This window comes from Neofelis nebulosa, chromosome 8 (genome assembly GCF_028018385.1).
Source record: "Neofelis nebulosa isolate mNeoNeb1 chromosome 8, mNeoNeb1.pri, whole genome shotgun sequence".
NCBI lineage: Eukaryota > Metazoa > Chordata > Mammalia > Carnivora > Felidae > Neofelis > Neofelis nebulosa.
This window is the reverse complement of record NC_080789.1, coordinates 4,285,775-4,312,072: the sequence shown is the minus strand read 5'-3', so window position 1 is coordinate 4,312,072 and position 26,298 is coordinate 4,285,775. Positions and strand designations below refer to the sequence as shown.

The window sequence follows — 26,298 nt, the reverse complement described above, 5'->3', positions numbered from 1 at the left end:
CGGGTGCCCCGCAAGGGTTTTGTGCTCACCGAGGATGTGCACAGTCCCTGCCCTCAGGGAGCGCATGGGCCTGTGGCGGGAGCGAAAATCAACACGTTGACAAGGATGTCAAGGAGGACCAAGAGGGAAAAGGGTCGGGAAGGGGTTGGAACTGCAGGGTGGGGAGCACCCAGGCCCCCCGGGCCACGGGCAGGAAGAGCCCTGGGCCAAGTAGCGTCCTGGCAGATTCCTGGAGGACAGAAGGAGCCGGCGGAGCACTGAGGCAGGAAGGCAGGGGTGCCTGGGTGTTGCAGGAGCCCGGAGCTAGGGATGCAGGGCCGGGTTGTGCCGGGAGAGGTGGGGGGGGGCAGGGCAGCCACAGCCTTCAGGGTGGGGAGCACAGGCAGGAACCCCAGGAGGCTTGTCCTCCAGAGTTTGGGCAGGCGTCAAAGCCATTTGTTTTCTGACTTGGAGAAAAACAGCCCACATGTGCCAACAATGAGCTTTCAAACAAACGGAGAGCTGTTTGTCTGGGGGGGCGGAGCGGGGAGCAAGGAGCCTGTGCTGCTCCTCTGAGATCCGAGAAAGCTGGGCTGTCACAGTGGGACATGACAAGTGGCTTCCTGCTTGGAGGAGCACAATCCAAGGAGGGGGGGGTGTTGTCTTGCCCCAGTGCCCTCCCTCCCAACCCCCGCCGGGGGTTTGGTGGTGGGAGCCTCCCTGGTCCCTAATCCCCCCCGTGGAACCTCGCAGAAGACCAGTCCCATCTTTTGCAAAGTACACTGCGTGCTGTTCATCAAGCGTCTTGACCCTTACATAGACACCCAGAAGGAAAATGGTTAGAACTTCATTCCGGAAGAACCACGTCTCCCCTGGTGAAATGGTGCACGTTCTTTGGTCAGAAAACAGGAGCTGTATCAGTGATCATAACTCGGTCAAGTTTAGGTATAGGGATTATACCACTCCAGGTTTCTGGCACAATTATTCCTTTGTGTCGCAACTGTTCCTGAAAAAAAAAATTAACAACATTTTCACTAGTAAACACCATCTCCGATTTCTTTTCGTTCCCTTTAGATCTTTGAGCTACATGAATACAGTTTTTTCAGCATACAATTGCAGTGTGGACCTCTACGTTCACACTCAATTTTGCTTTTTGAGGTGTGTGTGTGTGTGTGTTTTTTACATAACATTAGTCCACAAAGATCGTATTTCTTTTTTTTTTAATTTTTTTAACATTTATTTATTTTTGAGAGACAGAGCACAAAGGGGAGAAAGGCAGAGAGAGAATGAGACACAGAACCCGAAGCAGGCTCCAGGCTCTGAGCTGTCAGCACAGAGCCCGATGCGGGGCTCGAACTCACAAACCGTGAGTGAGATCATGACCTGAGCCGAAGTCGGACGCTCAACCGACTGAGCCACCCAGGTGCCCCACAGAGATTGTATTTCTACTTAGGAATCCAATTCAGCCCTTTCAACAGCGGCACAATATTCCACTGAATCATGGAATGTTGGTATAATTGAATCTAATCATACCCACCATAAAAAATAGCCTATTGTTGGACACTGTGTTTTTTTCTAGATTGTCCCCTGTAATAAACAATTGGGTCATTACAAAAATAAATGAGTAAAGGTTATGAAAGAAGTTACAAGAAAAGAAATACACATGGCTAATAAGCCTCTGAAACATGTTCAAACTCCGTGGTGATACATTAGATGGTGATCGATGATACGAAGAAACAGCAAGACGCCCTTTCCTCTTGCCTGTGGAAGTAGCCCAAATTAAACAAAGATGTTACTCAATGCCGGAGGGTGGCGGACAGACCCGGGGCTTGGCCGCGTCTCTCTCTGGGGATGTGAATCAGTCCATTCCCGGGTGCGGCAATCACTCTTCAAGGGCATCCAGTTCTCTGCCGGGAGCTGAGCCTCGAACATGCGGGTTTCACCCCTCAACCCCCACTACCACCCCCCCCCCCCATTTGGAAGGACCTCCATGTCCAATGCCAGGGGAGTGGGGAAGCAAACGTGTGTGCAATTTTCCTACTATTCACTCACTAGATGTGGAATGAAGATTTCTAATAAGACAGGGAAGACAGGGAAATGTTCGTTACAGGGTTCGGTGAAAAACAGAGCCTTGGTACGAGTCGCTCTCAGACGAGCCCAGGACTGGGACTCAGACTCCAAATCCTCCCATCTTGGCCAGTGACCTCACGTCTCTGAGCCTTGGTGTTCTCATCTGCAGAATGGGGGCGCTAACGACTATGGCTGTTGTATTAACGAAATAACGTGCAGGCGTGTGATACGCGGTGCTCCTCTGAACTGTAAACTCTCCCCAGGGACCCCTTACTGTCCCGTGGCTTAAAAAAAAAAAAAAAAAACAGCAAAGCACAAACCTGTCTCCAGCTCAGATCTCCCCACCTACCCCTGTCCAACTGCCTGCCGCTTGCACGCACGTACCTCAGACACTCCCACCGTCCGGTTAAGCGGACCAGATAACCTTTGAGAGCTGCCCAGGGCAGGAATCACTTAGCCCCAACCCACGGCTCATCTCTCGGGGGCCAATCCCAAGCCACCCTTTTGGGGAAGCATCTTTAGGCTGTGATTTCTCAAGCGAGCCCCCTCATGAGCGTTCTTACACTCTCTGCAAACCTCCCACTTACCAGGCATCTTGTGAGGGCACGAGGGTTTTTAGTTTTTCTTCTTTTTAACTGTTTTAAATCTAACATCCATTTAGAAAAGGGCACATAGCGTAAGTGAACAGCTTGATAAACTTTTCATAAACGGAACCCAACTTTGTAACCAATGTCCAGATTTAAAAACCAGATCCAGCTCCCCAGAGGGCCTCCCCGTGCTCCCCAAGGGCCATCACTCTCCTGACTTCTAAACTGTACACGTGCTTCACATAGACCGAGTCACGTGGCATCCTTAGCACGTGGCTCCACGGCCCCGTGGTGTCTCTGAGAGCCATTCTTGGGCTCCACGAAGGCTGCAGCACCCACTTTTCACCCACCTGGGAGGTGCCACCGCCCCACGATGTGTTTTCATTCTATTGCTGGTGATGTCGGGAAGCTCCTAACGGGAAGCTAGTATGTGTGAATAGTGCTGTTATGAACACCCTAGCACCCAGATTTTGGTGCACACTCACACGTGTGTGCATTTGTGCCGGGTGTAAACGTGGGGGTGGGATTGCTGGGGGAGGCGGTCGGTGCATTCAACCGAATGGTGCTCCTATGGGTCTCCTCTGCGTCTTCACCGGCACCAGTTGGGGCTTTTGTCCTTTTAAAACAAATTTATTTGGGCCCCTGGGTGGCTCAGTTAAACATCGGACTTGGGCTCAGGTCATGATTTCAGGGTTTGCGAGTTCGAGCCGCCATTGGGCTCTGCGCTGACAGCTCGGAGCCCGGAGCCTGCTTCAGATTCTGTGTCTCCCTCTCTCTCTGCTCTCCACCGCTCATGCTCTCTGTCTCTGTCTCAAGAGAAACAAAACATTAAAACACAAAACAAATTTACTTATGGTTCCGACAGACTAATTTACCCTCAGTGACCACTGGCCTGCCCAGCGTTCCAAGGCTGCTTCCTCTCCCGCAAACCGAATCTTTCCCTCTGCGCGCTCCGGGACCCTGGGTTCGTCACATGCCACTGGTGTTGGGAATGTCCCTTGAATTCGTCTCGCCTGAGCGGCAGTCTCCTGAGGGCAGCGCCGGGTCCCAGGACGCGACGGACTTGCAGGCCCCGGGATGATCCGTGAGTGCCGGGCGGCGGGAAACGAGCAGCCCCGCGGGCCACGTCCTGCGGGGAGCCCCCGCCTCGAAGGGACACCGCCCTTCCACCCCCCGCCCCACCCCCCCCAGAAAAAAGCGCCTCCGACCCTTTGCGACCCCTCGCTCCCGCGGTCCCCGTCCCCCCGCCCTTTCTGCGGAGTCGGGCGGAGCTAACCTTTGCTACCCGGCCCGCCCCTCGGGTAGGCGGGTGGGGAAGGGATCGGGTTTCTCCGGCACACGGGGGGGAGGGGGAGGGGAGGGCGGCAGCGGAGGGGGTGCGTCCCGCCCGGAGGCGCCCCCCCCTCGGCCCCCCGCCGGGGAGACGTTGGGGGGGGGGGCCCGCTCCCGCCCCTCGGGGCCGGAGTGCGCGCGCCCCGGGCGGGGGGGCGGCCCGGGAGGGAGGGCCCGAGGGCCCCGGGCGCCCTGCGGCCCCGCCTCCGCCGCGCCCTCCTCCGGGGCGGGATAATTGAACCGCGCCGCCGGGGCCCAGCGTTGGCTGCGGAGGCTCGGCCGGAGCGTGGAGCCCAGGAGCCGCGCCCCGCGCCCCGCGCCTTTGTCCGCCCGCCGCCCGCCGCCCGCCGGCCCCATGGAGCGCGCCGCGCCGAGGAGGGTCCCGCTGCCGCTGCTGCTGCTCGGCGGCCTCTCGCTGCTGGCCGCCCGAGGTAGGGGCGCCCCGAGTCCACGGCCCCCGCTCTAGGGGCTCCCCTCCCGGCCCCGCACCTCCGGGAAGTCCCGGAGCTGCGGTAGCCGTCGGCGCCTCGGCGCCGCGCCCCCGCGGCGCTCCTGACAGTGCCCTCCCCGCACCCCACTCCTGGCCCCCGGCCGAATCATCTCGAGGACCTGGGGCACTTGTTTCAAAGACCCTAGGTCCTCCTCCCCACCCCCACCCCCGCCCGCGTTCCCGCGCTGCCCACGCTCGCGCCCACCCGTCTTCCCACCGCGGCCAAGGTTGGGAGGCGGGCAGGAAGCCCCAGCCGACGCTCGCGGCGCCCCTCGGGCCGCGCTCTGCCTCCAGAAGGCCCTGGCGAATCGGTTCTCACTGCCCCCACCTCCACCTCTTGGTAGGGGCTGTCGTACCCAGCCTGTTGGCGAGAAGACTGAGACGGGACAGTACTTTGCCCAGGAGACCAAGCCAGTCGTGGGTTAGGGGTGGATGTGGGAGAGCAGAAAGGAAGGGAGCAGTCTGGGGATAGCCGGGCGTCGGGAAACCTCTGCCCTCCTGGGACATAGAGGGCCCGAGGGAGGTCCTGCCAGGCTACATGCTCAGCCGGGGCTGGGGACAGGCCACTTCCAAATCCACCCACCCTGTGGCGGCCAGGGGGCTGAGTCTCCCCCGGCAGACCTCTGGCCAGGCCCCTCGGCCCAGGACGGACAGCCCTGGGATGGGCCTAGCTCCTGGGAGGCGACCACCAGGCCCTGCGGATTAAGTGCAGCTGCGGGTGAGCAGAGCCGCGGCCTCTGACCTCTCCGCTGACCCGTGACTCATCAGTCATTAGACAGGCCTGCCTGCCCAGAGGCTTTGTTCTTCCTGGGGCCTGGACCACCCTTGGAATCCTAGATCCTTTATCTCTGGCTTAGCTTGGTTTCACCTCTCCCGTGACCACCCTCCATCTTGATCAAAAGGTCGCCCCTGGGAGGTTGGGGGCGGAGGGCAGAGCTCTGCAGAGGGTCCCGGGCTCACTCACTGGCTGCAGCAGATCCCGGAGCTCCGGCTGTGTCCTGGGTGTGTGCTGGGGGGGGGTATCCATCATGTGCGGGGTGGGGGAGAGGGCATGGGAGGCGCAGGCTCAGGGTTGGCAGCAAGAGCCGCCCCCACCCTCGCCCCTCCCCGCCCCGGGGCTCAGAGGCTTGGAGGGGATGGTGCCTGGGCGGGAGCTGGCCAGGTGGGCAGAGGGAAGAAGGGCATTCATGGGAAGATGAGAGCAAGCCCAGAGGGGGGCCCTGATCGGAGGCCACACAAGGCTCCTGTTCAAACAGAAAGGACCCCAGGGCCCCCGTGTATTGTGCAGACAAGGCAACTGCGACGGGCCCGGGGGAACTCTTCCGAGGCTGAATGCCCGGTCCTTCTCCACTGTTCTGTTCTGCCTCGTGTGTGAGGAAGCTGTCCTGCCATCTGACTCCGAAAAAACACGGAGACTCGGTCAGGCTGGAGGGGTGCACGTCGTCTTTACAGAGAAGGCCCGGACTTCAGGGGCACGTGATAAAGCAAACCCGCTCATCGCGCACGGTGGCGTGGCCTTCGGTGTCTTTGGGGGCGGCCCCTCTTTTGAGTTGCAGCGACTTCCATACAGTTTGGGTTTTCTTCCCCGGTTTCCTTCCGCGGCTGCAAGCTTGGAAGCCCGAAGGTTCCCCGAAGTGACATGGCCCCACGCTGCAGGCCTGCGGGGTCCACGGGGAAACCTAATTGAAAAGCGATCATGGAAAAGGCCATCGAGTGGGGAGCCCTTTAGCCGAGCTGCTGAAACTCGGCCCGGCCACTGCGGTGCAGAAGGGCGCTGATCTCCCCTGCCAAGGGACGGAGCTGGGCCACACTCTGTCCTGTGTCTGTCTGCCCTGTTGGGCTTTCCTGAGAGCGGGGCAGGAGGGAGGGAGTGGAGAGGAGGAGGGCATTTGGGAAAGACAACTGTGTTTTCTCCAAGACTTTCTTGGCCTCCGGCTGGCTCCGGCCCGGCGGGGCAGTGTTTCCTACTGATTACAGAGCAAGTCGCTGGGAGGGAGAACAAAGACGGGAGAGGGCTTGGCTTGGAAACACGTGGCCCGCACCACTGCTGGAACTTTCCCAGGCTGGCAGGGGGTGGGGGGAGACAGACTGGGGAGGGGGGCTGCCAGAGCGTTGAATGCATGAAGATGAGACTTGGGGGTGCCCCTAGGGCTCCGGGTGACACCTTCTTCTGGTACTGCCTGAGGCCCCCCCAACTCAGGGCTCTGTCTGGCACCCGTGCTGGACTGTGGGGGGCGGGGGGAAGGGCACCACGAGCTTTGGTGGGACGGGAAACAAGGTTGCCTGTATCCTGCTGGAAAAGTCCATGCGAAGGTTGGTGGTTTTCTCATTTGTAAAACAGAACAGAAACCCACTTCTTAGGTTGTCACGAGGACTGAGGGACAGACGGGGGGGGGGGGGGGGGCGGCGAGGCCTGCCAAGGTAGCTGGATTACTATGACCTATCATTTGTGTTGCCCCCTCCCCAGGGTAAGCCAGTGTCCTTGTCCCCAAGAATGCTCTGAAAGTCCTACTCATTTTCCCAGAAGGGCCTCTGAACCGGCAGCTGTCGAGGGCCAGGGCCGTGTTGGGGAAGGTCAGGCAGAGCGGCGTCAGCTGAGCTCCCCGGGCAATCAGTCGGGGCACTAGGTGTCGACTCTGTGCCAGACGCTGTTCTGAATCTTGGGGACACGGTGAGGAAGAAGAGAGGCCTGGCCTTTCTGCCCATGGGGTCCCCATCCCCCAGGAGAGCCTGAAGAGCCAACAGTCCATTTCAAACCAACCCCGACAGGCAGAGAGTCGGGGAGGACCCCCCCCCCCCCCCCCCCGCCACGAGGATGCAGCATGCAAGGTGGGGTGTGGGAGGAGCTGGCTGGGTTTCTGGAAAGGTCAGGGAGGGTGGTGTTCAGGCAGAGGGAGCAGCATGGGCAGAGGCCCGGGAGGCGAGAGAGGACGTGGACGCGTCCCCTCTTCCCTCCAGTTAGCTCCTTTGATGGCAGGGCCCTGAGCCATGGGTGCGTCGGGTGGGGCAGCCGTGCAGGCGAAGCTTTACGGAGCCAGTTCTAATGGCGCGCACAATCCCCCCGCCGGTGTATTTTATCTGCAATAAAAGACCCTACTTTGTGGGGCGCCTGGGTGGCTCAGTCGGTTAAGCGTCCGACTTCGGCTCAGGTCATGATCTCGCGGTCCGTGAGTTCGAGCCCCGCGTCGGGCTCTGGGCTGATGGCTCGGAGCCTGGAGCCTGTTTCCGATTCTGTGTCTCCCTCTCTCTCTGCCCCTCCCCCATTTGTGCTCTGTCTCTCTGCCTTTCAAAAATGAATAAATGTTAAAATTAAAAAAAAAAAAAAAAAAAGACCCTACTTTGCAAAACATCCGATTATAACAGTTTGACTAATAGATGCCTTTGCAGGCGCTGCATGGTTCCAGTCTCCTTGTCATGATCCCAGATGTGACCACATAACCAAATGGGGACAGCCATTATGTCAGCTTCCCTGGGATCGGAGACGCTTCAGCCTGGAGGGAGCTTGGAGATAAGAGGGTGTGGCTGGGAGCCTTGGGAAGGCAGGACCAGGGGCTGGGTCGGTGCCCACTGGGCCTGCCCCCTTGGCCCTCAGGCGGGTTGTCACCTGACTCTGGGTCAGGAGGGAGCCAGGTGCCTGTGTGTTATCACGAGGCCCTACGTGGTGGGAGCCAGCCCTCGAAGGAGGTTGGGAGACCGGTCCCGGTTCTGAAAGGGACCAATCCCATGCCCTCTGTACTTCTGTTTCCGTAAGTCTGGAATGAGTACACGCTCTGCTCTAGGAAATGACTGTAAGTGGCATAGTTTACATTTAGCCACTAATTTAATCCTCTCAACAACCCTATGAAGAGGGTACTATTATTGTTTTCATTTTACAGACGTATATACCAAGGCCCAGAGCAGTTAAGTAACTTGCCTGGGAAGCACAGCAGTAAACAGAAGGCCAGGTCACAGCACAACATGCTCCTGACCTTAAACTTAACGAGGGGAAGAGCAGGTAGGACAGCGCTCGAGTCCCATTAGCGATTGCTGCACGCGTGTCCTGAGGAGGAACATGCGTTTGACATGCACGGGGGACCACAGGGCCCTCGAGGGGCTCGTGGCTGGCTTGGCAGGAAGTGATCCCCAAGGTGACGGCATCTGTCTTGTTTCAGATCCGTGGACAGGCCTGTCGTGTACTGGGGACACCATGGCCGTGGTGCCGGAGGGCTGTTTGCTCGGGTACCCAGCCCAGGGCCTGGCCTTGGCCCTGCCTCTCCCTTGGGTGTGGCCCAAGTCAGGCCCTCCCTGCTGCCATCTGGGGGTGGGGTTCAGGGACCCCTCAAGGAACCTGCCGTAGGCAGTGCTGTGGGGGTGGAGGGGAGACGGTGCACGCAGGGGCAGATGCCTCTGACCACAGGACCCTGGGTGAGGTCTAGAACTGTCCACAGGGTATGAAGTCGCCCCTTTCCTGGCACCTTTATAAAGGAAAATGTCCTTGGCTGGACCTGGGTTCCAGACACAACAGGGCGGGCCCGGCATCTGGAGAAGACGGCCCTGGAAATTGTTTAGGTCATGTTCCTGCTTAATCTGCCCCCAGCCTTGCCAAGTGATCCTGCCAGAGGGCCGTGCTGACGTGGCCAACGCTGGGAGCGGGGACACTGGATTCCTGCCCACCCTGTTGCTGGCTTCCTGGGGGACCCAACCACCAAGCCCCCCTCCCCTACTGCTCCTGAGGGCGGGGGCCCCAGAGCCTTTCTTTCTCCAAGTGGAGGGTCTGTGATGTGTGTTCTTAGCTGCACCGACGCCACACGGATGGGGGTCCGGGCCCTCCAGGATCCCTACACCCCCTGATGGTCGCAAAGATGTAGGAACCAAAGAACCAGCCTTGGGGTCCGATGGGGCCCAGGTTTTATGATGGGCACTTGAGAATTTGGGAAGGAGTGGTTTGTCTGTCAGGACACGGAAGCCACAGATCAGCTGGTCCGCTCTTTGTATAGGTGGGGGAAACTGAGGCCCAGAGAGAGGAAGTAGGTGGAAAGGGTCATTCACAGGCTGCTTCTCAGTTCTATTGAGCAAACGTTTCCCAAGCATCCCTTATGGGCCTGGCCGGAGCCCTGAGGAGCTGTTTGTCATGAGCCCATCATTTGTCAGTTTGTCACGTACTCAGCAAGCACGAGGCCCTGGGGACGCGGAGCTGCGTGCCCTGTGAGTCTTCTGCGGCCCGGGACCAAATTGCTGCAAACTGAGCAGCTTAAGACAACAGAGATGTGTCCTCGCACCGTCCTGGCGGCCAGAAGTCAGGTATCGCGGGGTCTGTAGAACTTCAGTCCCCTCAGAGGCTCTGGGAAAGGGTCCGTCCTTGCGTCTCCCAGCTCCTGGGGGCTCTTGGTGCTCCTGGGCTCGTGGCTGCCTCTGTCTTCACACTGCCTTTTCCTTCTGTGTTTCTCTTCCAAGGACACTTGTCTTGGGATTTAGAGCTCACCTGGGTGATCCAGGAGGATCTCATCTTGAGATCCTTAATTGCACCTGCAAAGACCCTGATTCCAAATAAGGTCGCATTCCAGGGTCAGGACGTGGATGTATCTTTTCAGGGGCCATTGCACCTGCTAACAGCAAACACAGGAATAGGTGCCCTGACGAGGATGTGTCGGTAGGAATCAGTGCCATAGTGACCATGACGTGTCATGACAGTGACAGCAGCCCCGGGTGGCTCTCAAGTGGGCGGAGAGGGGAGGGGATACCTAGCTGAGGCGTGAGTGGCGAGGAGCCGTCTGTGGAAAGATCTGGGGAGAGCTTTTGGGTAAAAGGAACAGCTGGTCCCAGGCCCCAGGTGGGACGAGGTGTATTGGAGGGACCAGAAGGGAGTGTGTGCCTCTGGGGAAGAGGCAGAGGGCAGCTGAGGCGGGAGGGCTTTAAAAATCGGGGCGCAGACTGGGTTTTATCCAAAGTTCACTGGGAAGCCGCCGGAGGACGTTAAGCAGAGGAGTGAGGTTATTTGGCTTAGGTTTCTAGAAGTCACTCTGGGGGCGCCTGGGTGGCGCAGTCGGTTAAGCGTCCGACTTCAGCCAGGTCACGATCTCGCGGTCCGTGAGTTCGAGCCCCGCGTCAGGCTCTGGGCCGATGGCTCGGAGCCTGGAGCCTGTTTCCGATTCTGTGTCTCCCTCTCTCTCTGCCCCTCCCCCGTTCATGCTCTGTCTCTCTCTGTCCCAAAAATAAATAAAAAACGTTGAAAAAAAAAAAATTTTAGAAGTCACTCTGGACTGCTGCATGGCATCTGGGGAGAGGCGGCATGAGCCAGTGTGGATGCTTGTGCAGGGTCCAGGGCTAGAGGTACCCTGGGCAGAGTGGCAGTCAGGGGGCCGCTGGGAAGTGGACGGGACTTGCCACGCGATGGGAGGTAGAGGGTGAGGGCCAAGGGATGATTCAGGTGACCCCGTTATTGTGGCGCGAGCAGCTGGACGGATGGGGGGCTGGACGGGGTAGGGAAGAGTGCAAGTTCTGTGTGGACACTCTAAGCGTCCCGTCTGACATCTGGGGAGCCTGGGTTTGCGGGCGAGCGAGATCAGGCTACAGGCAGACATGTGGGGGTCTCAGTCCATAGGATGAGGCGACAGGAGACCACCCAGGGGGATGGCCGGGGCGGGGGCGCGGGGGTCACGGGACTGAGCTCTGCCCGGCACGTTGAGGGGGAAGTGTACCTGCTTGGGGGCTTCCAGAAACCTGGGTGGCAGCTGGGATCTTGCCAGGACTGGTTTTGAGACGGGAGCATTTTTATGCTAATGGGGTGAGCCAGTATTTTCTTTCTATTTATTTATTTGTTTATTTATATATATAGAGAGAGGAGAGAGAGCGTGAGCAGGGGAGGGGCAGAGAGAGAGGGAGAGAGAATCCCAAGCAAGCTCCGAGCTCAGGGCTCGATCCCCACAAACCATGAGATCATGACCTGAGCTGAAATCAAGAGTCGGACGCTTAACCGACTGAGCCACCCAGACGCCCCGAGCCGGTATTTTTCTTGAACCTGTTTTTCCTTTTGGATCGTGTCACCTGCTGGAGTAAAACGTGCCAGGAGTTTTGCTGCCTACGTACGCCTCCTATTTTGACATCAGACTTCTCTCTGCAACCACTCCTGTTTTTTTCCCCCATTCTCCGTGAGTGCGGGTGAGGCCACCAAGGCTCAGAGAGGTCAAGCAGCGTGCCTGCGGGCACACAGCGGCCCCACCAGGATTGAAACCTGGGAGCACGGCCCTCAACTCGCGTTCGTAAGCGGGACACAGAACCCCCTCATGTATCTTTCTGGCTGAGAAGTCTGGATTTTGCTAAGTCCAGCTTTGGGAGGAAGCCAATTTCCTTCAGCGTGTTATTGCAGGGGGGTGGGGGGGAGGTCAGCTTTAGAGTCCGAGCCAGGCTCCAAGGCCACCTCGGTGTTTGCTCTTCGGCCTCGGGCCACTTGCTTAATCTCTCCCTGACCCCCTGCTTCCTAGAGTGGCTAGGATCGCATGAGATCATTCTTTCACCGGAATGTGTTGAGTGCTCTGAGGCCGCGTGGGGCAAGGTACAGGGACCCAGCCCTCATGACACTAAGTACACAGTGCAGTTAATTATTTGTGCTAAGTGCCAGGAAGCTCAGGGTGCAAAGAGGCCGTGGAACTGCTGTGTGCGTGTGCGTGTGCGTGTGTGTGTGTGTGTGTGTGTGTGTGTGTGTGTGTGTGTGTGGAGGGGGTCAGTGAGGGAAGACTTCTGGAGGAAAGGGCCTCTGGACTGGCGTGGGTGTGGGTGAACTGGCTGTCGGAAGGGAGTGCGCCCGGCACCACCCGGCTTCCAGCTTCCAAAGGCCAGGTGCAGACGACACATGACAGGTGGCCGGAGAGTTCAGAGCAGAAGCGGGAGAGAGGGGTCCCCGCAGGGTGGGATGCTGCAGAGATGTCGGGAGGTGAGGCTAGCCCACGTGTCCGCTGGCCTTGGCGGGAGGAGGCTCCTGCCCGGAGGGAGAAATCTGGGAGATGCTTCGTGGCAGGTGCTGGTGGAGGGTTGGGGCGGGGAGGTTGAGGCACGGGCGGCTCTTGTGTGGAGGCGTGAAAGCAGACCCGGGCACGCCCTGCTTCCTCCTGGGAGGCCGGGTGCCCTTGAAGGGGGGATGGTTCTGTCCCTATCCCAGACCTGCAAGGGTCTGTACACCAGACTCCAGTGACAATTGCCTGGTGCCTCCCTGGGCCACCCCCTTGAGGACGGGGTCCTGTCTTTCCACCTCAGGAATCCCCTGCCCCAAGCCAGAAGCCTGCACGTGGAAGGGTCATGAGAGGGGCTTTTTAAACACGATTTTATTTTTAAGTCCTCTCTACCCCCAGCGTGGGGCTCGGGCTCCCAGCCCACGTCGAGCGTCGCACGGCCTGCCGACAGAGTGGGCCATAGAGGGGCTCTTTTGAATGTGTGCGGGGCTTAGGACAGCTCACAGGCCAGTCAGGCATCGGCCGGAGCCCCTGGTGGCTGGCTGACATTCTGGAAGCTTCCATCCAAGGAGCACCCCGGAACCCTTCTGACTGCCGGCCGGCATCTGCCGTGTTGGAGAGAATGTGTGTCTGTCTCTCTACCCCTCGACAAGAACGCGTACTCCTCTGCACCACGGGTTCAGAACCAGCACGTTTCACAGTCCACACCGCAGCCTTCACGAAGGCGTAATTCGCCTGGAAGGGGTTTGGTTTTAGCGGCTGTCTCAGCGGACAGATGGCATCCGCTGCCCGTGAACCAGGCGGTCTCTGTCCACCTGCTCACCAGGGACTTCCGGCGGGGGCGTCTCTTTCCCGAGGGCAGGGGGCGGGGTGGCGGTCCTCTGGCGACGTGTCAGTCTGGGGGAGCGTGTGATTCCTGTCAAGAAGGATGCCCTCTCCCTAGCGGTGCGGTGCTGCCCGATTGGGAGGGTTCTTTCTGTGGACGGGCACCGACGTAAGCATTTTGCCCGAATGAGCACATTGTTCTTCCCAGCCTTACACAGTTACCGCCCCGTTTGATGGATGGAGATAAGGGGGCTCAGTGAGGTGGAGGGCAGATTTGGGGCCAGGCAGTTTATTTTTGAGAGCCACAGAGCCAGCAGGGCGGGGGGCAGAGGGAGAGGCAGAGGGAATCCCAGACACCGCCAGCGCAGAGCCCGACGTGGGGTCGAGCTCGCAAAACCGTGAGATCAGGGCCTGAGCCCAAACCGAGAGCGGGCACCTAATCGACCGAGCCTCCCCGGGCGCCCCCCGGGGCTGGGCGGTTTTAACCCACAACGTCTCTCGCCTTCCCTCGGGATGCCCGAGTCCAAAGCCGAGAAGATTTTGCAAGAGAGGTTTTGCTTGCTTTATATTATGCTTGGTGGATCCACTTCACGCAGTCAGAGTACAGGAACCGGAGGTTAACTGTGCTCTATCGAAGCTTCCTCTCCGAAGGGAGGGAAGCGATCTGAGCGAGAAGACTGCAGGCTGCCCGAGGCCCCGCTTCTCTCCTAAGAGCCCCTCCAGCCGGGCAGCGGGCACGGGCGGGCATCGCTAACTGGCACCGCTCCCAGAAGTTAGGGATGGAAGAGGCAGAAGTGTCCTCATTTGTCCCAGGTTGCTGAGGGCCGTTCGGGCGTGGTGGGGTCTCCACGTGGGATTTCTGTGACCTGATGCCCAGCTGTGCGTCCTGTGTCAGCGCGGAGCTGGGGATCCCCCCATCCTCCCCTCCACTGACGATGCTGAATTCTTCCCTGTGTGGTTGGGAAGCGATGACGGAAGGACGGCCTCCTTGTCACCTCCGGAAGCCTTCCCTTGGCTCTTGCCTGGGCCGGGGAGTGAGTGCCACCCTCTCCTTTCCTTCGTTACTTAACATTTCACTTGTTCTGTTGGAGGTCACCTGGCTTGCTGCGTAAAACGTATTCACCACCAACCTGCATGAGAGGATGTTCTAAGACACGGTTTACCGAATTAATCCTTGCTACGATCTTCACATTTATGCAGTAAAACAACACCGATTGTTGGGGGCATCTGGGTGGCTGAGTCGGTTGAGCGTCCGACTTGGGCTCAGGTCATGATCTCGCGGTTCGTGGGTTCGAGCCCCGCGTCGGGCTGTGTGCTGACAGCTCGGAGCCTGGAGCCTGTCTTCGGATTCTGTGCCCGCCCCCTCTCTCTCTGCCCCTCCCCCGCTCCTACTCTGTCTCCCTCTCTCTCTAAAATAAATAAACATTAAAAAAAAAACAAACCACAACATCAATTGAAAGAGGCAAGTGATGGGGCGCCTGGGTGGCGCAGTCGGTTAAGCGTCCGACTTCAGCCAGGTCACGATCTCGCGGTCCGTGAGTTCGAGCCCCGCGTCAGGCTCTGGGCTGATGGCTCGGAGCCTGGAGCCTGTTTCCGATTCTGTGTCTCCCTCTCTCTCTGCCCCTCCCCCGTTCATGCTCTGTCTCTCTCTGTCCCAAAATAAATAAAAAATGTTGAAAAAAAAAATTTAAAAAAAAAAAAAAAAAAAAAAAGAAAGAGGCAAGTGAGTTAATCAGCAGAACACCCAACTCCTCTTCTGTTGAAGGGTGATACAAAATGCCACACAAACACTCAATTAAAAATTTTTTTTAACGTTTATTTATTTTTAAGAGAAAGAGAGTGTGCGCATGAGTGGGGAAAGGGCAGAGAGAGAGACAGACAGACAGACACAGAGGGTCTGGAGCAGGCTCCGCGGTGACAGCAGGGAGCCCGATGTGGGGCTCAAACTCAAGAACCGTGAGATCAGGACCTGAGCCGAAGTTGGAGGCTTAACCTACTGAGCCCCCCCAGGCACCCCCCCACTCAGTTTTTTTTAATGTGTTTTTTCCATTGTGATGAAATACACATAACGTTAACCATCTCAACCGTTTCTAAGTGCACAGTCGGGAGTTAAGAACCTTCACACTGTTGTGCCACCAGCTATCTCCAGAGCTCTTTCCTTTCCCCAAACTGAGGCCCTGTCCCCGAGAAGCACGAACTCCCCATCTACTTTCCGTCTGTGTGAATGCGGCTCCCCTCGGGACCTCTTAAGTGGAATCAGACAGCGTTTATTTATCCTTCTGCGACTGGCTTATTTCACTGAGGATGTCGTCTTCGACCACAGCATTTTAAATGAAGCGTTTAGTTCACTCTTAGATGGTCAGCTTTTTTTTTTAAAGACAACAGTCGTGCGGGGTGTTCAAGTTCATTTTAACCCAAGGATGCGTGCACAGCCATTGTTCTATAGGAACGAGGAAGGGCAAGGGTGGGGGGGCCCCGGGTGGTTCTGTGGTTAAGCGTCTGACTTTGGCTCAGGTCGTGATCTCACGGTTCGTGAGTTCGAGCTCCACGTCGAGCTCTCCGCTGTCAGTGAGGAGCCTGCTTTGGATTCTCTGTCTCCCTCTCTCTCTGCCCCTCCCCACTCAAGCTCTCTCTCTCTCTCTCAAAAATAAATAAATAAACATTAAAAAAAAAAAAAGGCAATGAGGGAGAGTGAGTGATGGTCCAGACTGTCCTACTCCACGTGGTTTTAGTGGGACAGCACGTTGGGGTCTTTAGGACGGAAGCACCATAGGCAATGGTTTTCCGTACTCTCTGTCTGGGTTACGGCAAACATTTGTAGTGACTGTAATTCCCCTCGTGAGCACCAGGGACAAAGCAGGGACACCAGCCCAGGCTCCCTGCCTGGTACTCTTTCCCTGGGCCGCCTCTCTTTCTGACCCAAAGTGATTTTTCACCACCAGAGTAACGCTTGTTCACTACAAAGGGGACACGTATGAAAACAGCAAAGACCGTGCGTCCCTTTCCAGTTGGGACGTTTCTTGGAAGACGTGTGTCTGGGGGTGGGAGTGGTATTGGCTTTTGTGCTTTGGAGAGCCTGGCCCTGCCCCACCGAAAGGAGACGCTTGGGAGGAGCCGGGAGACTTTATTTGTTTCAGAACATAAGTTCACAACAGACCTTTTCTTGGACAGGATACACCTGTCTTTTAGAGACAGGCCTACTGCAGACGGTATCTTTGTTGACATCTTGAGCCGTGACGCCGGAACATTCTTCAGGGTGTCCCCCTCGCCCCACCTCCTTTCCCCGCAGCTCCGCTTTCCTCCAATGGGTTGGGGGTAACTGTCTCTAAGGCCAAGAGAGTAGCAGTTCTGAGTCTCAGACCGATGCCCCAGCAGGTCCCGGGCTCTTGCTTAAATTCTCAGCAGCCTGGCACTTTGCGGAAGTCGGCTCCAATCAAGCGTTGTCCTTTGGGATCATTCCCTCCCCCTGAAGAGGCATGTTTGCAGCAAACCCTATACTTCAAGGTCGTCTTGCCCATCAGGCCCCCGGTGAAGATGCCTGTGGCCATTGCGTCCTGCTCAACTTCCTGAGCCTTGCTCGCTGTTTGTGCCGGGCATGGGCGGGTGGTTCAGGGTCACTGAGAGGAGAAGAATGCAATCCTTGCCCCAGAGGAGTTTTTAATTCACCAGGGGCAGACGAGCCTAGCTTTGGAGGCTGTCAAAACCAAACCTGGTGCCTGACTTTGTCCCTCTGGCTGTGTGACCTCGAGCTGGTCACTTGACCTCTCTGAGCTGGAATTTTCTGATCTGCAAAATGGGGACCCTAATGAACTGGCCTCCCTGGGTCCTTGGGGGAATCAAGGAAGCGCCCGTGTCGTACCTGGCACATAGTAGGTGCCCAGTGAGTGTGCGGCACCAGTGGTAATGGCAGTGATGGGGGAGGAGGCACGGTGTTGAGGGACATCCCAACAGAACTGGGTGATGTCTGGAGGCGAGCAGGTGACAGGGCGAAACAGAGAAGGGCCAGAGCCTAGAGGGGTCAGAGCCCAGACCAAGGAGCAGTGAAATGAGAGGTTGGCAGGGAAACATCAGGGATTTTGAGTGACACTCATTCAAAGTGCGGAGCTGGCCACCCACTGGTGTTGGGAGAGTGAGGTGTGTTCCAGGTGGGGACGAGGACACCTTAGCATTTATGTCCACGTCACTGTTAGGTCACCTAACTCCATTTGGCTCCTTCCGTGTGTAATTATGTTTGGAATCCGGGTTCCATACCTGCAGCCGCTGATGTGACAACGTTCGGTGGCAGAGTACCCACAGCCAACGGTTTAAAGACAGTGGTGAATGGGGATGGTTGAGGAACAGAAGTAGGGAATTCCCTGGCTGCCTTCCGTGTGCCAGGCGCCCACAAGAACCCTGTGATTCAGTGGTCCGTGCCCCATTTCACAGATTGGGACACAGACCTGGGTGCAGATGGCTTCAAGAATTCGCCCAGGGATGGTGAGCTGCAGAGTGAGGCCCGGGGCTCAAACCCAGCTCTGCCTGATGCTGAACCCTTCCTTCCCTCTGCACTGGCCCACCCCAAAGGAGCATGATAAATACAGCGACCGGCATTCTCCCTCAGGTCCCTCCGACTTTAAGCTGCAGCTCTCAGCTCATCCCCAGCTCACTACCTCAGCCTTCACCAGAAGCCCGTGAACTTTGGCCAGTTGGCTCAGCTCTAGCAGGCCACCCATCGGCCACAGGTGCTGGCTGCAAACATGTCCCTGGTCACTGTGCTCCAGCCACATGGTTGGTGGGGCTGGGTGTTTCTTGGGACGGCAACCCGCTGTGATTGCCCAAGAATGCCTTCCCCCTGATCCAGCTCCTCTCCTTTGGCTGTTCTGGCCTAAGCCAATGCTCAGGACTTGAGGAATAAACGTTTATGAACAAAGATGTTCAACCCAGAGCTGTTCGTTCCTGAGTGTAAAATACCGGAAGTGAAGAGAGGGGGAACGGGTTGGGAAAGTTGCCTTTTCTGCTCTACAGCGTGATGCCGTGTGGCCTGCATGATGGCATAGGAAGAGGGCTTGAGGGGTCGAGGGGGAGAGAGATGCTGAATGCAAAGAGGCTTACTTGGTGTCAGGCTGATTATTGCGATGGGGGCCGTGATGCCCTGCCCTGGTCTGTTCCCCGTGCCTCTGCCTCATCACTGTCCGGCTGGCTGTGGACCCTGGTGGGCTCTCCACGGCTAATCTGATGGGGCCGTGCGCGAGGCTGATGGGGTGCCTCACGCCCAAGGGGGATGAGCTGGCCCCAGATGGCCGTGGGGCTCCTACCTGGCTGCCTGCTCATTCCCCACCCCCCCTGCTCCCCAAACCCGGGACCCAGCCCCCAGACGGCTCTGCTTTGCACAAGTCCCAGCCTTGTGGCTGCTTCAAGCATTCCAGGGACATTCCAGATTTCTGAACGGAGCGGAGGACTTAACATTTTATTGTCCTGCTGAGAAAATAAGGTTCAAAGTGCTCAGGTTCCCCAGGGAGAATCATTTCCAAATGTTTCCACAGCCCCGGGCACAAAGTTCTCGCCCTGCTGAGCTGGCTGTGGGAGTCTAAGCTTTAACTGGGCTTGCCTTTCTCAGAGTCCGAGGGAGGCCTTGGGGCCACTGCTCATCCCTGGGGACTTCCACACACCCACACAGGGCCGTGGTTCCCCATTTCTCATGGGCCATGGCAAGCATACCCCCTTTGTTTCTTTAACACATAATCAAGCGGCGTCTGGGTGGCTCGGTCGGTTAAGTTTCTGACTTCGGTTCAGGTCATGATCTCACAGCTCATGGATTCGAGCCCCATGTCAGGCTCTGTGCTGACAGCTCAGGGCCTGGAGCCTGCTTTGGATTCTGTGTCTCTCTCTCTCTGCCCCTCCCCGACTCGTGCTCTGTCTCTGTCTCTGTCTCTGTCTCTCTCTCTCTCAAAAATAAATGTTAAAAAAAATAAAAACACATAATCAAGTGCTGTTTTCTGAGAGCTCACTGTGTGTTCAGAACTTTATAAGCGCACTCGCTCAGCATCTCTGCAAAGGTTATTTCGAGCCCCGTTTTTACCGTTGGAGCTTTGGCTCAGAGAGGGGAAGCCACCTGCCTGGGGTCACAGAGCAAGAAAGCGCTGGAGTCGGGATTGGGGCTGTGACCCCAGAGCGCATGCTTTTTCCGCTCGGCTCTGCAGCTGCTGCTTGCCAGCTTTGTGCCGAGGAACGTGAGGAAAAGGGATGGCCCAGCTTGTAAGACCTCTGCGGCTGGGAGGGCAAGGCCGTCGGAAATGTTGGAACAGTGAGGTGTGCTCCCCGGACAGGGGGTGGGCTGTGAGCAGGGGGGCACCCAGGCCAGGCTGGGTGGATTGTCACTCTCACCCAAACCACCTTGGACTCCCCACCCCGCCCCCCTCCACGGCCCCGTGGGGGTGGGGCCGGGACGGGGTACCTCCCTCATTGTGGAGAGCAGCCCAGGGGTCCCCGGAAGCCCCGGCGGAGGGGTAGCCCTGACTCGGTTCCAGGCGACACCCCTCGTCCTCCTGGCCACGGGAAAGGGCCGGCCGTACACTAAGTCTCCCGGGATCTTTCTGGAAGGGCTACTCTTGGTGCTCGACGGCAGTTTCTCTGCCAGCCTGGAGGGCCTTCAAGGGCAGCGTGTGCCCTGCCCAGTCTGACTGCACAGGTGTTTGTGCTGGTTGACGGCCGGTTGTCAAAGCTGGTGTTTTAGGAACTCTCGGCCTCGTGCTAAGCCCAAGAGTGAGCCTCCCTTCTGGGGCCGCCCCGAGGGCCCGGCCTTGGAAGAATAATGAACTCCAACGGGACACCCGTGGCTGCTGGTGCCTTGAAACGCTGCCAGGCCCGGTGGGATTTACCCCGTTGGGTGCTGGAAAGCCATCAGTGAGAAAACATGGGGTTTCGTAAAGCCAGTTTCACAACGGCCTGCACAGCGTGATCCTGCACTCAGGCCGCAGAGGCATTTGGTGCTAATGCTCCCGGCCACGCGAGTCCTCTAGGCTGAGGGCATCTCGGTACCCAGCTGCTCCTGCCTTGGGCGGGGGCCCTCTCCTTCCCCCGAGGCACAAGGCTCATTGGGGCAGCCGTCTGGGGTGAGGCCGAGAGCCAGGCTGGGGACCGGAGGGCCGTTGTCCAGCTGTGAGGGCATGCATGGGCCGGCTGCTGAACCTTCTGTCCTTGGGGAGCCCTCCTCCTGTCCTTCGGGTGAGCGGAGACGCCCGTCTCACGCAGATCAAGGGCAGGAGCGGTCAGCCGCTGTATCACGAGGACTGCCACCTCGCCAACAAGTTGCTACAGAAATTAACCGAGAGCGCCCGGACGTGGCTCCCAGAAGCTGGCCTAGAAATGTTGGCTCTTTTCTTCTCACCCGGGTGGGCTCGTGGCGTGGGAGGCCCCCGTTTCCGTTCTGCCCTCCGAGTCTGTATATGCCACAGTCCTCCCTGGAGTCTGCCCTCCGCTCAGCAGGGGAGGCTCCCTGGGTTGTCTCATCAGCGCTGCTGGGAGCCTCCAGGCCGCCCCCATTTCTGACCCTCTAAGAGTCCGGTTTCCGGTGCCTGGACACCCTCACTGCCGGGCTGCACGGCGCGTGCTCACGTCCCTGCCTTGGTTGCCCTCCTGACCCGTCTGGGCAGGATCCCCATCCGAGTTTCTGTTGTGTGGCCGGAGCAGGGATTCAGCCCAAGTGGGTGTGGATCCTGGGTGCTGAGCCACAGCCCCATCAGAACTGGATGCGGAAGGTACCGGTTAAGGTACTGGTTAAGGCGTTAGGCTTTCCCAGGAAGGAGCCGGCGTGGATTCCAGCCCAGGACCCAGTGGGTTCAAAGTTCACGTTGTGGAGCGTCCGGCCTCACCTGCCGTGGATGCCTGAGGAAGTGGGGTAGGGGGCGCCTGTCCAAGGGGACCTCGCGTGGGTGAGTGGTGAGCCGGCCCCCTCACCAGGCGCCCTGCTCTCTTCCCGCACAGTGGCCGCAGACACCCTCATGGAGGCTTGCTGTGCAGACGGACATCAAATGGCCACACAGCACAGGGACTGCTCACTGCCTTATGCCTCGGAATCCAAGGAATGCAGGTACGTTTGCCAGTGACGGTCGTTTTACCAGAACGGTGTTCCTCTAGCAGGAAGCCGGGTGTGCCGGGACCCCTGGCAGAGTCTGGCGTGCAGGCCCAGATCCGCCCAGGCTGTGGGGGGTGTGGTGGATGACCCCCGCCTCCTTCCTCTGTGCTCCCACGTCCCCGCACGGGACGGGGCTCCCCCTCCCTGGGGCGGCCCGGGCGTCTCTCCCCTTTGCTGGGCTGCAGAGCAAAGAGAGCTTCGCTGGGGTGGCTGTTCTCTCTGCCACCGCCGGGCACTGTGGCCAAGTCAGTTTCCTCCTAACAAAAAGGGGTCTGTTTGGGGGGGGAGGGGCGGTCGGATGAGATCACGTGACTGGCGAGTCACAGCGTGGCCTGCCTTCAGACCCCGACAGCACGCGTGAGCCGGTCCAGAGCGGAGCGTTCCCGCAGACGGTTGTTCCCCTACACAGTAGCCAAAACCTGCACGAACTGTGCTTTTTTTCCCTAAATTAACCCAAGCTCCCTCGAAGGTTTGGCAGGCGTTAAGCGTCGAGTAAACCATGAAGGTCTGGAATGTCGATCGTCACCGGAAAGGTAACAGTAAGAGTAGGGGCCAGCCTGTACAGAGCTGCTCCCTGCTGTGTGTGATGAACGTTTTCCTCACGTCACCCCGCTGTTAATCCCGGCTTACAGCCCAGGAACCTGAGCTCTGCCCCCTGCGCACAGCCGGTGGGTGACGGCGTTGGGATTCGAACCCAGATCGGCTCGCCCGGGGTGCAGATGTCAGGGAGGCGAGGCCCCGAGAACGTTTCCTCCTTGTGACAGCTGTGCGTTTCCTCCGTGCGGCCCTCGGAGCCGTGGGGGGCTGGGTGGAGAGCGGCCAAGGAGGGTGCAGTGAAGTTTCCTTCCCTCGTTCTGGACTTCTGCATCTCAGCTGGCAGCGGGCATAACGCGATCGGCCAGCGTCGCCGGGCGACATAAATCTCAATTTGGGAAAATGCTTGAAAGGTCCAGAGCGCTGTGGACCGAACAGAAGGAGAGAAAACAGGACGGTCGGTTGTTTGAATTGATGGGGAGGGGGGAGGCCACGCACTCAGGCGTCTGACGGGCGAGAGCTGTGAGTTTGGCTCCCGAGTGTGGCTCGGAGGGGCTGAGGCAGAGCCGGGTGGTCAGCACTGAGCGCTGTGTTTGGGGACCGAGCCAGTGAGGAGCAGCCTGGCCCTGGGAAGCTGGGTGGACTGGGCTGGATTTCTGGCTGCGTAACATGAGCCAGCGCAGAGCCTCGGTTTCCCCAAGTGCAAAAGGAGGGTTGTGACACCATGCTTTTGGGGCTGGGACGATGACAGGAGGAGGAGGGAAGACGCCAGCCCCACAAAGCCAGGCAGTGTGAGCGTTGCAGTCTGCCCGGGCCGCCGTGACGAACACCACACGCTGTGGGGCTCGAACAACCCACATTTATGGTCTCACAGCTCCGGAGGCCGGAAGGCCGGGATCACGGCGTGGGCAGGGCGGTCTCCTCCCGAGGCCTCTCTCGTGGGCCTGCAGACGGCCGTCCTCCTCTGTGTCCCCACACGGTCGTCCCTCTGTGCACGTCTGTGTCCTGACCTCCCCTTCTTAGCAGGACCTAAGTCATAGTGGATCAGGGCCACCCGGATCACCTAACTTTACCTTTCTCGCCTCCATAAAGGCCCTGTCTCCAAATACAATATCACGTTTGAGATACTGGGGGTGAGGACGTCAATGTGGAATTTGGGGGGACACAGTTCCACTCGTAACAGGGAGCCTCTATTATCAACGCTCACTGAAATCACAGACGTTAAAATAGGGCATCAGCCGAACCTCTCGGTGTCCAGATGGAGAGACTGAGGTCAGAGAAACTCAGAAGCTGGCGGCCCCTACTTGTGAATTTGGATCTCAGTCACTGCTCCGTTTATGAGTGACTTCTAGCCACCAAAGTCTTTAATAAGTTCTGGAGTTATCTTCAATCCCCAGACTATGTGGAAAATACCTTCTTCGCTATGCAACACGCGTTTGTTCTGTGACATCTTGGTCAAGGGTAAATTTCGAACGTGCATGTAGAGATAATCCTAAAATGCAGAGAATGTCACCGGGATGGCCGAGCGGGAATTTCTTCTCTCTGTGGGGAATGTGGCTACACGTCCGGGCTCCCTTGACCCCCGACTGCCTGCTGGTGGCACTCACTTTGTATCACAGGGGCCTACGGAAATTCCGGCCGGGTGGCGAGCGTTCGCAGATTACGACGTCCTCCCCGGCCACCGCTTACCGGTCACGGCCGGTTTCACGGAAGCTCCAGGAGGCTAATTGGCTTGTCCCAGTGAACTCACGGGCCGGGCTGTGTGTGTGTCCAGAGCCTCTTGGAGAGTACTTAGCTGTCGAGCTGACCGGCTCTAACCGCGTCACTGTCCGCCGTCCCTCCAAGCCTCTCCTGAACATTTTCCGCTTTGCTCAGTTACCTTTGGGGTTCAAACCCCACGTAGTCTGCGGAGATCAGAGGCCGAGCCTGGGCTGGTGGCTCAAAGAGAGATGTCGCTCATCTAAGAACACAGTTGGGGTTTTATTCAAGAAGCAGGCACTGAGGGGCGCCTGGGTGGCTCAGTCGATTAAAGCGTCCAGCTTCTGCTCAGGTCATGATCTCACGGTCCTGGGTTTGAGCCCCGCGTCGGGCTCTGTGCTGATAACTCTGTGCTTTGGATCCTCTGTCCCCCCCACTCCCCTCTGCCTCTCCCCTGCTCACTCTCTGTCTCTCTCTCAAAAATAAATTAACATGAAAAACATTTTTTTTTTTAAAAAGAAGCAGGCATTGAGTGCCACTGTGAGGGATACTCAGGAGAACGCGACCCCTCCCCAGCCCTCCATGCTTTCTGTTCCAGGGGGCGAGGACAGCAGACGACAGATAATTGTGAGCCCAAAGTCAGGTGTTCAGTGCCGGGACGGGCGTGGGCTCTGAGTGCCGGGCCTGACCAGCAGCCCATCGAGGCCTGATAGCAGGGATTTTCTCACAAACTCAATATTACCACTGACGGCGAAGGCAGGGGAGGGGGAGAGAGCAGGTCATAAATCAAATCTGGTTTAAGAGGCTCTTCTTGTTAGTAATAGTTAAAGGATACAGGAACCAAAGATCACCGGCCGCTTGGTAACTTAGGCCTCGTATCATTTTTCTTCTGCGGGAGTGGCATTCGACCTTTCCGGTTTTAAGTAAATTTCTCAGTTTTCATTCATCCAGCGCCTCCTCATTGCCCCTCACTGCTGCTCTGAGCTCAGGATGAGGTGGGATGTTGTAACGGGATGTTTGAGCCGGGGCTTGACGGAGGGAAGCGAGCGAGCCGGGCGGGATGTCAGATTGCTGGTCCAAGTCTAGGGCAGGGAGAGTGCAGGGCGGGGATCGGGGGGATCTGGACGCGGGTCTCCAGACGCCCAGCTCCGGGCCCCACCAGGGCAGAGCTTTGCAACCGTGGCCGCGGGAGCCTTTTTGGTGCGGAAGGCTGTTCTAGTCCACCAGGCCACCCCTCCCCGCGTCCCTGAAGCCTCGGCATGGTCCTGGCACACAGTAGGGACGCAGCCAGATTTCTTTTACTTGAAGTGAAATACACCTAGCATAACTTTTACCGTCTTTTTTTTTTTTTAATTTTTTTTTTAACGTTTATTTTTGAGACAGAGAGAGACAGAGCATGAACGGGGGAGGGTCAGAGAGAGGGAGACACAGAATCCAAAACAGGCTCCAGGCTCCGAGCTGTCAGCATAGAGCCCGACACGGGGCTCGAACTCACAAACCCTAAGATCGTGACCTGAGCCGAAGTCGGCCGCCTGACCGACTGAGCCACCCAGGCGCCCCCCGTCTTTTTTTTTTTTTAAGTTTTATTTTATTTATTTTGAGGGAGAGATAGAGAGCACGAGTGAGGGAGGGGCGGAGAGAGAGGGAGAGAGAGAATCCCAAGCAAGCTCCACGCCGTCAGCACAGAGCCCGACACGGGGCTCGAACTCACAAGCTGCGAGATCGTGACCTGACCTGAAATCAAGAGTCGGACGCTTAACGGAGTGCGCCGCCTGGGTGCCCCCTTTGACCATCTTAACGAATTTTAGGCACGTGGCTCCACACACTCGCCATCCCTGAATGTTTTCATCTTTCCAGATCGAAACTCCGTCCCCGCACCTGGTGTATTTTCTGTCTGATTTTTGACGACTCCAGGTTCTTCATAGAAGTGGGAACAAACAGTATTTGTCTTCTTGTGCCTGGCTCATTTCCCCGAGGATCCTGTCCCCGAGGCCCGTCTGTGTCGTAGCAGGGGACAGGATCTCCTTCCCCGTTGGGGTGGAATCCCGTGTCGCTGTGCGGATGGGCCACGTTTCGTTCACCCGTCCCTCGGTGGACGCTCGGGCTGCTTCCTTCTTTGGACTGTTGTGAATGATGCTGTCGTGGACGTGACTGTGCAAACATCTCTCTGAGTGCCTGCTTTCAATTTTGGGAGGGGTGTATCCTGCTGGATCACGGGATAGTCCTGTTTTTAATTTTTCGAGGAACTACCCTCCTGCTTTGTACAGCAGCTTTGACACCCCCACCCACAGTCCCCGAGGCCTCCAGTCCTCATCCTGAGGCTCTCAGGCTGTTTTCTGTCCAGCCAGTATCTTTGAGTGAATGGATGGACGGGTGCCTGTCTGGTTGCTGTTCCTGACAATTTAGTGAAATGCCCAGTATTTGTAAACTCACCCAAAGCACGAGTGAAACGTGTAGTATCACCAGCCTAGACAAACCCATCCTGGAGCCCCAGCTGGTTCTGGAAGCACATGGGAAGCCAGGTGCGGAGCCCCAGCCCCGCAGGTGGAGGTGGGGGGAAGGGCGGGCGGGGGGCTGCCGCTCATGGGCAGAGGAAGCCCGGCTGGCCGGCCGCAGGAAGAGGCCGGGCTGGGCCCATTCTCTCTGGACACGCACAGGGTGGGTGGCTCCTCCTGTCCTGGCTGGCGTTGGCTGAAGCTGGGGTTATTTCGGGTCTGGTGGGAGCCGTACCTGTGACTCACACAC

At 58.0% G+C, this 26,298-nt stretch overlaps 1 protein-coding gene across 2 annotated transcripts in view; it reads left to right on the top strand.

Moving 5' to 3' along the window:
• Positions 1 to 4,203: 4,203 nt before the first annotated feature.
• FBLN1 (fibulin 1) overlaps positions 4,204 to 26,298 on the top strand; it is an 88,769-nt gene continuing 66,674 nt past the window's right edge. The window contains exons 1-2 of one of the 2 annotated variants that reach the window (XM_058741015.1): positions 4,204 to 4,399; positions 21,171 to 21,276. In XM_058741015.1, coding sequence (XP_058596998.1) covers positions 4,324 to 4,399; positions 21,171 to 21,276 — 182 coding nt within the window. In that variant the 5' untranslated portion in view covers positions 4,204 to 4,323. The remainder of the gene's footprint in view (positions 4,400 to 21,170; positions 21,277 to 26,298) is intronic. The other variant, XM_058741013.1, reaches the window with a different exon arrangement.